The 13,721-nt window shown below is 39.3% G+C and overlaps 1 protein-coding gene across 1 annotated transcript; it reads left to right on the top strand.

Moving 5' to 3' along the window:
* Positions 1-326: 326 nt before the first annotated feature.
* LOC128359376 (FYVE, RhoGEF and PH domain-containing protein 6-like) lies at positions 327-13,307 on the top strand. Its single transcript, XM_053319869.1, has 20 exons — positions 327-2,350; positions 4,385-4,520; positions 5,087-5,154; positions 5,587-5,617; positions 7,785-7,930; positions 8,803-8,959; positions 9,102-9,189; positions 9,723-9,773; positions 9,874-9,932; positions 10,027-10,098; positions 10,745-10,813; positions 11,377-11,460; positions 11,551-11,630; positions 11,765-11,867; positions 12,001-12,147; positions 12,311-12,413; positions 12,580-12,674; positions 12,758-12,886; positions 12,973-13,112; positions 13,203-13,307. Exons 1-20 carry the CDS (start codon positions 327-329, stop codon positions 13,237-13,239), a joined length of 3,819 nt encoding a protein of 1,272 aa, XP_053175844.1. The 3' UTR covers positions 13,240-13,307.
* Positions 13,308-13,721: the final 414 nt, after the last annotated feature.

Genomic DNA, 13,721 nt, shown 5'->3' with positions numbered 1-13,721 from the left:
CCATTAGCCGGATTATTGTGCTGTTGTGTGCTGTGGAAAACAAAAGCCATGTGATATTTGAACCCCCCCGAGAGGTGGTTTAGTGCTTTATGGCGGTTTTATACTAAGCTGTCACTAGGCTAGGATCAGTGGTGCCAAGCAGATTTTAAGAGTTAAAGAGCGAACTCCCATTAAGGCCACATCTGTCATATGTCTACAAATGCATCAAATATGCCATTCTGCAATTCAGAACATGCTTTCTGTGGTGTGAAATTAGTCTTACAGCTTGCTTTTTTACATCTGATCTGAACTTCTACTGTCTATCTTTTGTCTCTCTCTCCTCAGGCATGCACAAACCACCCCTGGCCCCTAAACCAAAGTTAGTCCACCCCCAGAGGCCAGGGCTTTCTCCCTCAACCCCCAGAAGAGATGGCCTCTCGCTCCCATCGCCTGGCACACAGAGGAGGGTTAAACCAGTACTGGCCCCCAAACCCTGCCTCTCCAAACTCAGTGCTGTGGAGTCCAAACCCCTCGCTTCAAAGAGCCTGCACCAAACACCTGTAACAGAAACCCCACGGGTCCCCATTGGTCTCCTTAATTCCCAAAATGGAATACAGCAAGAGAACAAAAAGCCAGATTGGGATTATATTATTCCTATTTGTCTGTGTAGCCAGGAGAACTGCCTGTGCATCAAGAACACAGCACTCACAGACAAAATTGAGAAAGACTTGAAAACCTCACAGAGGGGTAAAACTGCAGAGAACAGAAAGGCTATGCCTACATCTCGAGGCACTTTGGAGAACAGCACAGAGAAGATGGACAATGCTAATTGCCAAGTGATGAATACTACTTCATCCAATACCCACCTCACAGACCATAAATCGCTCCAACAGACACTTGCTTTTGAAAAAAGCCCCAGCACAGACACAGATACCTCCAGCCCCGAGGTGACAGTCAGGCCGTCTCTTCCTCGCAGAACTTGGAGTGATGAGGCAAATGGTAATGTCATACATCTGAGTGCACCTGGGCGAGGACCAGAGGAAGATGCTCTTGGCTCAGAGGAGAAGCGTTGTGTGCTCCAACCCAAACCAGTCCCAGCAGCTTCTAGGAAGCCCATCCCTGTCCCTGTACCACGGAAACCCAGAAAGGTTGTGCTGACCCGTCAGGAAAAGGTGGAGGAGGACAGGGAAGATATTTCAAGCCAGGAGGGGAGGGAAATAAACGTCAAAGAGTTGAAGTTGTCATCAGAGGGGAAGGGCAGCTCATCCTTGTCTGTCAGCGTACCTGTTAGTGAAAACAGGCAGCCACTGTTTTTTATGTCTGCAAGGAAACCCAGCGCCCCACCAGCCCCTCCGCCCAGGAAAAAGCTGTATCTGTCTACACCTGAGAGGTCGCCAACCTCTGCTCCTCAGACACCACCAAATGATTTGGAGGAAGAAGACCTGGGTTGGGACAGCAACATCAATGAGATGGAGATATCGGTTGACAAGGAGGATGAAGAGGTGGAGAGGGAAGGAAGGGATGATCAGGAGGCAGTTTACAGTGATCTAACACACTGTCCTCCCTCCAGCTATTTGCTCAGTCAGCCAGTGATCAGCCTGCCGTCTGTGGCAGCAGAAGATGGGGTGGTCAAGGTAGCTCCGAAGAAGCCCCAGAGACATAGCACCCCAATGGCATGGCTGCAGAAGAAGGAATCATCTGAGGAGAAAGAAGAGGGGAGATTAGCAGATAATGAGAAGAGGCAGGATCTTCCTATGCAGGATTGTGTTTTGGAGGAGAGAGTGAAGAGGGAGCTTCCTTCGCCTCCAGATGAAAAACCAAAAAGATGCCTCTTAAAAGCTGGAACCAGTAAACCTTCTCGTGTCAGCGTGAGAGCCAAGTCATTCTCTGATGCAGACCTGATTCGCTCTAATGGACAAAAGAGAAACTCTTTCCGGAAACTGCTGGACTTGAAGCTCTCAGTGAAGATTTTGCCCAAGCTGATAGTAAAAGGAGGCCAGACATCAGAGTGCACTGTGAATGAAACAGAGCAGTGTGTGGACAGTGATCAAGATAGACCCCAGAGTGTCCACGTGCATGTTAGGTCTCAACGAAAATTATCCTGCCCGCTGATTGGAGTAGAGCAAAACGTGGATAGAGATGAGTTTTCACCTGGAATCGAACAACCTGTTGACTATGAGAACATCCCTCATTATGAGGAGATCTCAGACTATGTGAATGTGCAAGTGGGGACAGCATCGCCTCAGGCCTCACAGCCTGCAGCCTGGGAGAGTTTTATGTATAATGATGATGGCATTTATGAGGAGCAGGAGCCATATATGTCCCTGCAGAAAGACTCTGGCCACCAACTAGGACATGGAGACTATGACAGGTAGATTATGATAGTTTCATTACTGTCTCTGTATCTCTCTAATTCTCTTGTCTCTATCATGATCTATATGTTGCTGGTGATTGCTCTTGTTTTCAAAAGAAGGTCAGGAAATCACTGGTATCTTTTTAAAACTATTAATCTGTAAAATCTATTTACAGAGAGTGACTCTGGATCATTTGCCGTGAAGCATGCAACACTGTGTCTTTTGTTGCAGCTTCCTGTTAGAGGAGTTTGACTCGTATGCTGGCACGCGTGCCTTTACAGCCTCTCAGGTGTTGATGGATTGTGGATTGACTTCATAATTTAGATTGCTCATGAATTATTTAAGTTAGTACTTTATACTTATTAACAGAGTCAGCTCTGCTTGACAACCTTTGGACTACAAGGCGAGAGTGTGTGCTTGGGTAATTAGTTCAAAATGTCTTTGTCAAGAAATTTGGAGCCTTGTTTTTGTGTAATGACGTGTGTCACTGGGACATCGTAGCTCAGCAGTTTATCTTATCTGAGGCTAAGAGGGCACTGAAACAGCAAGTGTTTCAATTCTTAAAGGGTCAGTTTACCCACATCACAAAAATACATGTTTTCTCATTTACTTTCAGTGGTATCTAGCAGTAAGTAGATTGTTTCATTTACTCAATGCAGTGTTTAAAGAATTTAGAGAGCATGTGTCTATCCAGAAGCAGGTTACTCAGGATATCCCACTCAGCTCACTGTCAGCTGTTTTAAAATGAACTACTTTTTATCATAAGAATGAGTCCTTATGAAAACTGTTGCCAGTGAGATCTGTTGATTAACTGGTGTAAAATTGGTGTCTACCTTCCCATGGACTACAAATGGAAATTAGTGCCTAGTTGGCACAGTACATCTCTTCTTTAATGGGTTTTGTATACAGGCCTTGAAAAATAAATATAATAATTTTAACCTAAACAGGGTCATTGTTGCTACATTGATACACTGCTGTTGAATTTTTCTGTGCCCAAAACCTGGGAACAAAAAACCTAAGGAAAAAAGTATGGCTAAATACAATTGCCCTAAAGGTAGCTGATTTTTATTTTTTTATTTTTATTTTTGTGCTTAATTAATGTAATTAAACTAGTTGTGTGTGGTGTGTGTATTCTTGGGAGTAATATTCCTTTAAGCAAACAATCCAAGTGAGCAGAAGTCAGCTTGCATTGGTGAAAAATAGGATTACAGTTTGTGTAACTGTACACTCTGCCTCGATGGCTTAGGGTGTCAGCCCTCTTCATTTTACACTGTTCAACAGTCACATGTTAAAACACTTTAAGCAGCTCACAAACAGAGACTAGTCACAGTTAACTGCAACAGCCCCTATAAACATGCCACAATGTGTAAGACCTATAGAGTCTAACTTATTCGGTGGGCTGTTTGGCCTATTTCTTGTTTTGCAGTTTATTCAGGGAGGTGCCGTTGTTTCACATTTAGTACTCCCACAGGGAGTTGTGGCATTTTAGATATGCAGTCTCTCTTTGGTGCTGTTTCAATTTAGCCTTTCATATATAATGATTTTAGAGCTGCAAAGTAAAATGTGTGATGTGAAATGTGTGATAATTAGTGGTTTGTGTTGTGGTTTGGAGTTTGTTAATGTTGGACATGGGTGAATTTGGCCAAAAGCAGGCAGCTGGACCAAGGCTAGTATTATGTGACAGTGCTGATGGTTATCATTTAAAGTTTTTTTCCGGCTGTGTCAGCACCCCCCTTCCTGTGTGCTCTTGTTCATGACTCACTTTGTCAGATCAGGAAATGTTAGAATGCTGCTGGACTTATTCACACTATATGCTGACATAGAGTGTTTTTATTCCAAACCCCAACTCTTTCCCCCATCCTCACTTTCTTGTAAATTTTACACTAATCGTAAGCCATGTGCATGTTTAAAGGTGTGTCATCATGTGCTGCACTAACAGTGTTTTTATGAAATACCATCAGCTGATTCTATGTGTGCAAAATATGGTCTGTCCATCCTCTATCATCCTTTTCTTATCTCCTCTGATCCTAACATCCTTCCCCTTTTAACAGAAGCTCTGTGGATGAGGAGGTGACGCCCCTGGATGATGGGCTCTCAGATGATGACATTATGGCACATACCTCAGATGAGGACGATAGTAGCTCCATCTCAAGTAAAGGGGAACCTGAGCAGCCAGAGGAGAGTGCGGTGAGGAGTAGACACTGTTAGATTCATGACTTAAGTCCCAACAACATGCTTGGAAACATTTCCTGGATTTATCTCACAGGGTTTGTTCTTTGTGAGGTCTGATGGTTTGGTTATAGTCCACTGGGGAACAGTTTCCGCTCTTCTTTTTGACACGTGTGCCCTCATTTTCACTGATCATGATGAAAGTCTATATGATTATTCATTGAAAAGTGTATTTTGCCCTCCTCATGTTAATTTTAATGGAGTGGACAAAATATCAGTAACACTTTTCCATATAATGATATAATAATCTATTCTACTATCACCACCTACTACGACCTCAGTAACAAACATAAAGTAGAATTATGATGTTTCTGACATGGCAAACCAAAAATAAGAATGTATAAGCTTTGTAAAAGTACAATTTATATGTCAGAGCTGTTGTATTGGATTGCATTATATTGTACAGGTACACCTAATAAAGTGGCTGGTGAGTGTATTATGCATAGCACCTATCTCCTGTGAACACATTTATAATGAGGTCTGCTTAAGTAGATTGTAAATCTGTGTTTTTGCACCTGTGGTAGACGCCGAGTGGACCGAAGAAGAGCAAGATACACCACATCGCTACAGAGATCATGAGCTCTGAGAGTGTGTAAGAGTCTTTGTTTTTTTTCCAGCATTGAGCATTGATTTACAAAAATCTCACTTAAATTTAGTGGTATCTAGCCATGCAGTTTTGTTATTGTTTGTTTTGTTTTGTTGGCACTCAGAGCCTTTAAAATTTACAAAAAAAGAAATTCAGCAGCAGCACCTCAGTCTAGAGTCAGTGTCCCCATCACTCTGGATAATAGCTTTATAGGAACTGTTTCTTTGGTACAAAATGAAAACACACAGGCCTTCCTGTGTGTTTATATAAAAGACAATGTTTTTGGAAACACATGTAGCGGTTTAATTTTTTAAAATTGAAATGTTTTTAAAAAAGCACAGATGATCAGTGTGGCTAAAGTAGAGAGAAAATATTGGGTGAAGTTACTTTATTTGTTACTTTACTCATCCATTATTGAACTTTTTTTTGTTTACTTAGGTTTGTTGATGTCCTGAAACTGCTTCACGTCGTAAGTACTAACACACATAATGCACATAATGCTTAATGCTACATTTGGTTTACACAAAAACCAGTTCCATGTTTGCTTTATGAGAGGCAAGTGTTATTCTGTATGTTTTATCTAGTGCTAGTCCACTGTGTGAGCCCACATTCTCCATATGTGTTTGATTATGCTAGCCACTGGGGCACACCCCATGCAGGATAAGACTGTGTGTACACCCGTCTCACCCACATGGCTCACATTCCTCTTGGTTTTCCCCCACAATTTCCATAGTAGTATGATCTGACAGTAACACTATGCTTGTCTGGAAGTTTGTGGATGGATGGTGTTATGTTTCAGAGAATTTAATCTGCAATGGGTCAAAGTCACCAAAATGATTACGATGATCTGGTTTCTCTGTACGTCACACAAAACGTGTTTGGGAAACAACATCATTTGTCATAAACCAAAGCCATGACACTAAAAAAAATCTCATGGAAATTCATCCAATAGTTGCTAAAGTGGTGGTCAGACTCACTATCAGACTGACAAAAATGTAATCACAGTTACAAACACAGTCACAATGGTGGGACAATTAAAACACAAACTAAACTAAACTAAAATAATGATATTACACATAAGGAAACACAAAAGAGTTACAGGGGTCACAGACTGAAAGTAACCAACAGGGATGATTAGACATATGGAAGACTAACAATACTGTAATGCAATCTGTCTGTTTACCTCAAAATTAAAGTATTTCACTGGAAATTTAAACTCCTATGTGATGAACTGTTATATCCTCCAACATTTAGTATTTTTTAGTATTTATCTTTATTTGTTCAAGAGGGACAGTGTACATTAATAAACATTTGTATGAAAAACAATGCACCCAATTGTAGCCAAAAGGCTAGTTTCCATTGGCAGTCCCCCTGCCAGAAGGAGCAAGGCCATGCACCTAAACAAAACTACAGGTAGGCCTGAAGTACAATATCCTGATAACCACATCAAACCTTTCTTATCACTGTTTTCATAAAAAGATGAGTACAGTCACAAGATCATGAAATTGTCATGAGTCATTAGCAATGACTAAGAGCACAGACAGGAAGTACGCTGGTCTCTGTGGACTGTAGAGGCACCAGGTTCAGTAATGAGAAACAGTCATAACATGATTCAAAAGAATGTAGGTGACTTATTATTGGTTCGTCTCCACCAGGAACTCAGCCAGCTTTCCACAAACTGATTAATGATAACATGGGTTGTTGTGTGTTGTTATGAAAGTTATCAGTTGAGCCATATTTTTAGCAATGCGTGTGTTATGTTTTGCATGTTGTGTTGCTGTCAGGTGAAAACCCCATTGTCTCCAAAATGTCAACTTCCCAAAAACAGAAGGTTGATAATATCAATGTTTAACTTAATGAAAAGGCATTGTTTGTCTATCTGATGAGTTTTCAATTGAGGAAAAGAAGAACAGAGTTAAACATTTACATATTTTCTAATACACAGAATATGAAACCAAACTGAAGCATCACAGCTTCTTGTCAGCCCTGGTGCTAATTGTGTCCACTTCATTATCATCAAAAGAATATTCATTCAGAATATTCTTTCTTTTTTTTATCTCATGAAACATCCATATTTTTTCTAATTCCCTGCCAAATCCTTTCCATGTGGCCCACTCCCTCGCTGTCAGCTGTCTTAGCAGGAGGAGATCAAACATGTTAACCACAGGAGCTCTCTACTGGGTACAAAGTCTGTAAGCAGTTTTATTTGCCTTGTGTCTCCATAAACCACCAAAAAAGTTCCACATCATCAGAAAAAGAAGCAGAAACATCATCCTGAGGCTCTGATTCATGGTATACTGGAAATAAGCAAATGTTTCAAGTTACTTATGCGTAGCTCATGTGACAACATCTCTACTTCTGGTTCCTTGAACCTAGCCAATTTTCTGTGCTTTTTTTTTTTGGGACCATGTTACACATTTTGCAAGGCAGAACACAGAGAGCCAAGACGGGGAGACTAATGTGATCTTGTGCTATCAGACGGTTGCATTTTTAAAAAAAATGCAAAGAAAATCAGTTCAACAATAACAGTTCAGAAAATACTATATTTGACAAACACCAGGTTGTTCCTGTCGGTCAGACATGTCTTTCTGTTTTTGACCATCTCAGTCCAATCTGTCTGACTATCTGGACTATAGGACTTCCGTGAGGCAGTATCCAAAGCATCCCGTCAGAAGCCTGTGATTGAGGAGCGTCTTCTCAACCAGATCCTGTACTACCTCCCCCAGCTCTATGAACTCAACCAAGACCTGCTCCGAGAGCTGCAGCTCAGAGTGGCCAAATGGTACCTGCACAACCAAGTTTTTTTTTTACATTTATATGAGTGTATTGATTACATTTACTGGATCAAACAGCAGTGTATGCACCTGCAATACATGGCCAAAAAGATGTGGACACAGGTGTCTTCACATTTTTGTATAGTGTTAGTAAGAGACTTTCTTTGTATGATTTACTGACAATGATTTTAGATTATTATGGGCTTCTAACTTTGTGCCAGTTGCTTTAACCTGAGCAGGCACAAAGATGATTCCATAACAAAATCATTTTCTGAGTTTGCTATTAAGAACTTGCTATCAACCCCTCTCCATGAGAGGACTGCTACTAAATGAGTGTGTCCATGTTCAGGCACTCTTAAATTTGTTTTTAATTTTACTTTATTTTTTTAGTTTATTATTTTTTTATTTGCTATCTTCTATTTATTACATTATTATTTGCCATGTCAGAAGCTGGTGAGAAACAACATTTCGTTTCACAAAATGACATAAAGAATAAAGAATTACCTTACTTTACTGTACCTCAGTACATTTGGGATGAAGCGGACCACCAAGTGTCAGGCCTTATTAGTCAACATCAGTGCCCTAAATCACTAATGTACTTGTGGCTGAATGTGTGCAAATCCCTGCAGCCAGGTTCCAAAACGTTGTTCAAGACAGTTTATAAAGTATTTTAATGTCTGTGTATTTTACATTAGATGTTCAACATTCACCTATAGATGTAATGTCCTGGTGTCTTCGTACTATTGTCCCCCTCTAACATACTTAAATCACAATCCTGAACACATCAGACTTTCCAAAGGCGTTACATGTAGTGTGCACACATCTTCAAGAAGGTGACAGAGTTTCTAGTTTATCACATTCTGCTTTCTTTTGTTGACAGGGATGACAATGCCCAGCTGGCAGACATATTCCTGAAGAAAGGCCCCTATCTAAAGATGTACTCTACTTACATTCGAGAGTATGACAAGAATGTGGCTCTACTGGAAGAGCAGAGTAAGAAGAACCCAGCATTCAGCGCAGTGGTACGGGAATTTGAGGTAATGAGGCTTGTCCAACCTGTTTTCTCTGTCTGTAGGGTTGGGTTTCTGGGTCAATGAGTTTCCAATTGCTTATGCAAGTGAAGAAGATTTATATGTGAGTTTGTTTCTAAAAATTGTGAATGTAAATTATTCTTCTCAGGCTAGTCCACGCTGTGCCAACTTGGCTCTGAAGCATTACCTACTAAAGCCAGTTCAGAGGATACCTCAGTATCAGCTGCTGCTCACAGGTACATCTAAAGAAGAGTTGTATTCACAGCATTACATTTATTCACCATGAGAAATCAAGTTCATATTCAACTTAAAAAGCACCATATTAAAATAGAAGTAGGCTCCTAAATCCAGTTTGACAAAGCTGTGATGTGTCATTGTAGGCATCATGCTGCCCTCTGCTGTCCATAATAAGAAAATTGTTTGGAATTTCTGTCTTGTCTCATATAATAAGATTTTTGAAGTGCAGCCCAAATCAGATTTGGTGACATAACATGAGCTCTAACATGAGTGAGCTTACCGTTCCATGAGTCTAATGGATCAGGGTCGCTCACTCGGTGCCAAAATGTGAAGAATGTTCCTCACGTCACTCTTGTATAATCGTATTATGTAAGCACCTGTAGACCTTTTTATCCGGGGGTTTTAATTTCAGATTACATTCCAAGAATTTACTACCCAACACTGAGCACTTGTTACATAGTATATTAGCAGTTTTGACTGGTTTTGTTAGACTGTTGACCCTGACCCTGAAATGTTTCTAATCATGTTTCAGACTATCTAAAAAACTTGTCTGACGACTCAGATGATTACAAGGACACACAAGGTAAACCAAGAGGCATTTTACATCTGTGTAGTGTATAGAATAGAAATGTATATCATGCATGTAATGTATGTGACACCTTTACATATGTTGTTCCACTTAGCTGCTCTTGGTATAGTGAAAGAAGTGGCCAATCATGCCAATGACATCATGAAACAAGGGGTAAGAGCCAATTAAGATTCAACAATCAGGTTAATTATTTGAACATGTTGATATTGCTTCATATAGGTTGCTCATGTCTGCTTGTTTCTATCAGGATAACTTCCAGAAACTGATTCAGGTGCAGTGCAGTCTCAATGGCCACCATGAGATTGTCCAGCCTGGCAGGGTGAGTCCTTTTTAGATGTTGCTTGGAGTTGTATGTGTTATTATATTGTCTCTATATTAAATCCACTATGTGAAGAATTAAAAAAAAAAAAAAAAGATTTTTTCACATAATGGTTTTAATTTCACTAAATATTGCAATGATTAGTTGATTACTCAATTAGTCAATAGACAGACAATCAATTGCCAACAATTATTCTGATAACCTGTTAATAATTTTTAAAGAAAATACTACCATTTTCTGGTGGATATTTTCTGTTTTTTTGTAGTCCGCTGTAATAGTAAATTGAATATCATTGACATAACATTTTAGGTGCCATCTTGGGCTTTGAGAAACATGCATCACCATTTTCTGCCATTTTATAGTACACACCAATTGATAATGAAAGTAATTCCTTGTTATAGCACCACTTTGAAACACAAAATAATTCAACATAAACATAAATTAGACTTTATTACATAAATATGTAATTTTAGAAATGCAATGTGTTTGCTATTTATTTGTTATTACCCTCATCAAGTCTTATATGGCTCTTTATTTTTATTTCATTTTAAAATCAGCTTACAGCCAACAGTAAAACAGTAAAATGCGAAAGTGAAATAACAAACTTGATTGATTAAATTGTTCTCATGACATTTTTGTTTCTCAGATCTTCCTGAAAGAGGGCATCCTGATGAAGCTGTCCAGGAAGGTTATGCAGCCCAGAATGTTCTTCCTGGTACAGTACACGCTTATCGCTTCCTTCTCTTATTTCAACCTGTTTATAACCTGATCATGGCGATACTGTGATCATACTGTGTCATCTGCCTCACTCACACGTACTCACCTGCAGTTAGTCCAAAATGTATCTCTTAGGGTTTTTTACTGTAATCAGATGCAGGCTGCAAGAGTGAGAATCTGGCTTGCTTTTTTAGTTAATGCTTTGCTTTCTAAGACATTATATTGTCAAATCCCAATGTATATGTTTAAGTACAAAGGTGATTGAGCCTGTCGAAGTATGATGAATCATATCATTCGGACTGAATCATATCATTCGGACTGAATCATATGATTGGTCAGAGTTTTAACAGAATATTATGAGAATGGAATAATGATGAGTTTCTATGCCAGGTGGATCGTTTAAGAGTGCCATTACCTTATTAATAGCATTTTAACCTAAACAAAAAAATGTTTAAAAATGTAACAAAGGTAAGGTTAGCTTTAAGTTTTAGTAATGAGTAATGTCAGACTTAAAAGAAATAAGAGAATGGAAATGATTTATCATTGTCATTTCTCCTTTAGTTTAACGACACATTGCTCTACACCACTCCTGTTCAGTCAGGCCAGTACAAGCTAAACAACATGCTGTCTCTGGCTGGGATGAAGGTAAGGACTTGTCTTTTTTTTAACCCATTATTTCACATGGATATTATTACAAAATGTGTTATATGCTTCTAACAATGAAAATAATTACAGGTTAGCAAACCAAGTCAAGAGGCCTATCAGAATGAGCTGAACATCGAGAGTGTGGAGCGTTCCTTCATTCTCTCTGCAAGGTAAGGGTCAGAGACAAAAGATATCTCTTGGTAATTAAAAAAAAAGTGTTGTTTCATAATTCATTTCATAATAGTCACACCATGTTTTGAATACTGTGTAGGAGTTTAAACACACTTTGTTTTTCTTACTGCAGTTCAGCCACAGAGAGAGATGAATGGCTTGAGGCCATTTCCACAGCAATCAATGACTACACCAGGAAGAAAATCAGTTTCATATCTGGCAAGACTCCAGAGGAGGTAAGATTGCAACCTAAAAAAGGAAAAGTTATACATTTGCTGTTTGCACTGTATGAGCCTGCATTATACAAAAGTCTATTATATAGTGTATGTATAAGCAATGATATTTAACACCTGTTTTTCTTATATTCAGGTAGAACTGAGGGGTAGTGGTGATGGTGCTCCTTTGGGATCCAAAGCCCCTATATGGATCCCTGACCCACGGACCACCATGTGCATGATCTGCACCTGTGAGTTCACCCTGACATGGAGGCGACATCACTGCCGAGCATGTGGAAAGGTGAGGTGATAAAAAGTGGTCAGAATTAACTCTCTCCTTTTTAAATCCAAATATAATTACTGAAAAATTCAAAAAAATTAGTTGCGAAAAAAACAACTATCATTATAAACGGCAAAGCAGATTTAACTGATAAAATGTATTTAACGCTTTATCATCCCACCAGGTGGTGTGCCAGTCTTGTTCCTCAAACAAACACTGCCTTGAATACCTTAAGAACCAGTTGGCACGAGTGTGTGACCAGTGTTTCCCTGTTCTGCAGCAGAAAAGTAAGTCTGCTGGAAGTCTTCCTTCTATTGTTCCCAACAATCTGATCCCAACATATCGTCATCTTCAAACACAAACGTCCGTGTGGATTACACACAGATGCACCTTGTTTTATCTGAATTTTGTGTCTGATTAAACTACTACATGTTGCACATTTCTGTTCACCAGGTGAACAAGCCGTGTCCACAGCTATATCCCCTGGCAGCAGAGCTACCTTTGCTTTCTCCAGGAGGCAGAAGAGGATACCTGCGGCCTTGAAAGAGGTGATTGTTGTTTTTGTCCTGATCAGGATACATTGTTGTTAACAACGACCAGATATCTAATCAAACACGTTTTACTTCTTCAGGTGACAGCAAACACAGACAACTCCTCCATGAGTGGCTATTTGCAGAGGTCAAAGCGCAATAAAAAGCAGGGGAAGAGGTTGTGGTTTGTGATCAAAGACAAGGTCCTGTACACCTACGCTGCAAGTGAGGTAAGGACTCCAACCTGTAGCTGTACCTGTACCAGGTGTCATGTTATAAAATTATCTAACACCTGTCTTTTATTGTCTTCATGCAGGATGTTGCAGCTTTAGAGAGCCAGCCCCTTTTAGGATTCATGTTGAAAGTGGATTCATCACAGAAGTTACAGTTCAAGCTTTACCACAAAAACACACTTTACTACATTTTTAAAGCTGATGATGTCCAAACTGCCCAAAGGTACAGTATAAAGATGCACACCACTCATGATTGCATATGGTGACAGTAATAATAATACAAATAATTAATAATATTTTTCTTTTTGAACAGATGGATTGACTCATTCAAAGAAGCTACAGTGCTTTAATATCTGTTGACAGCGTGTGAAGTTGTTCAACATGCAATACTTTTTTGTTCTTGTCTGAAAATGTACCTCAGTGCACTCTGAATTCTGCAAAAAGCATCCAGAGACACCATTTTAGATGCAATGAAATGAAATTGAAATATATTTTGTTTTATTGCTTTTTATTAGATTCCCTTTGAAGCGGGAATCTTTTCTACAGGGATTTATGCCACAATCACCTGTCGGTATTTTAGACCTTTACACTTTGATTTTGTCACAACTTTGTAATTTATTTTTTTTAGTAACTTTAATAACTGGTTTTCATGATGGAGCCCGTTGTCTTTAGAATGGTAATCAATACTGTCATAAAACTTCAATTCACATTAACCAAATATTTTACCGAATTTTTAATAATTATAATAATTTAAAAAGAGGTTCTCAAGTATTCACTTATTTTTATCATTTTATTTCACATCCAAAACTTTTGGTTTGAAAAGTTGGCTTTA

This window comes from Scomber japonicus, chromosome 5 (genome assembly GCF_027409825.1).
Source record: "Scomber japonicus isolate fScoJap1 chromosome 5, fScoJap1.pri, whole genome shotgun sequence".
Taxonomy (NCBI): Eukaryota; Metazoa; Chordata; class Actinopteri; order Scombriformes; family Scombridae; genus Scomber; species Scomber japonicus.
The sequence above is the reverse complement of the archived record's forward strand: the minus strand, read 5'-3'. Positions and strand labels throughout refer to the sequence as shown.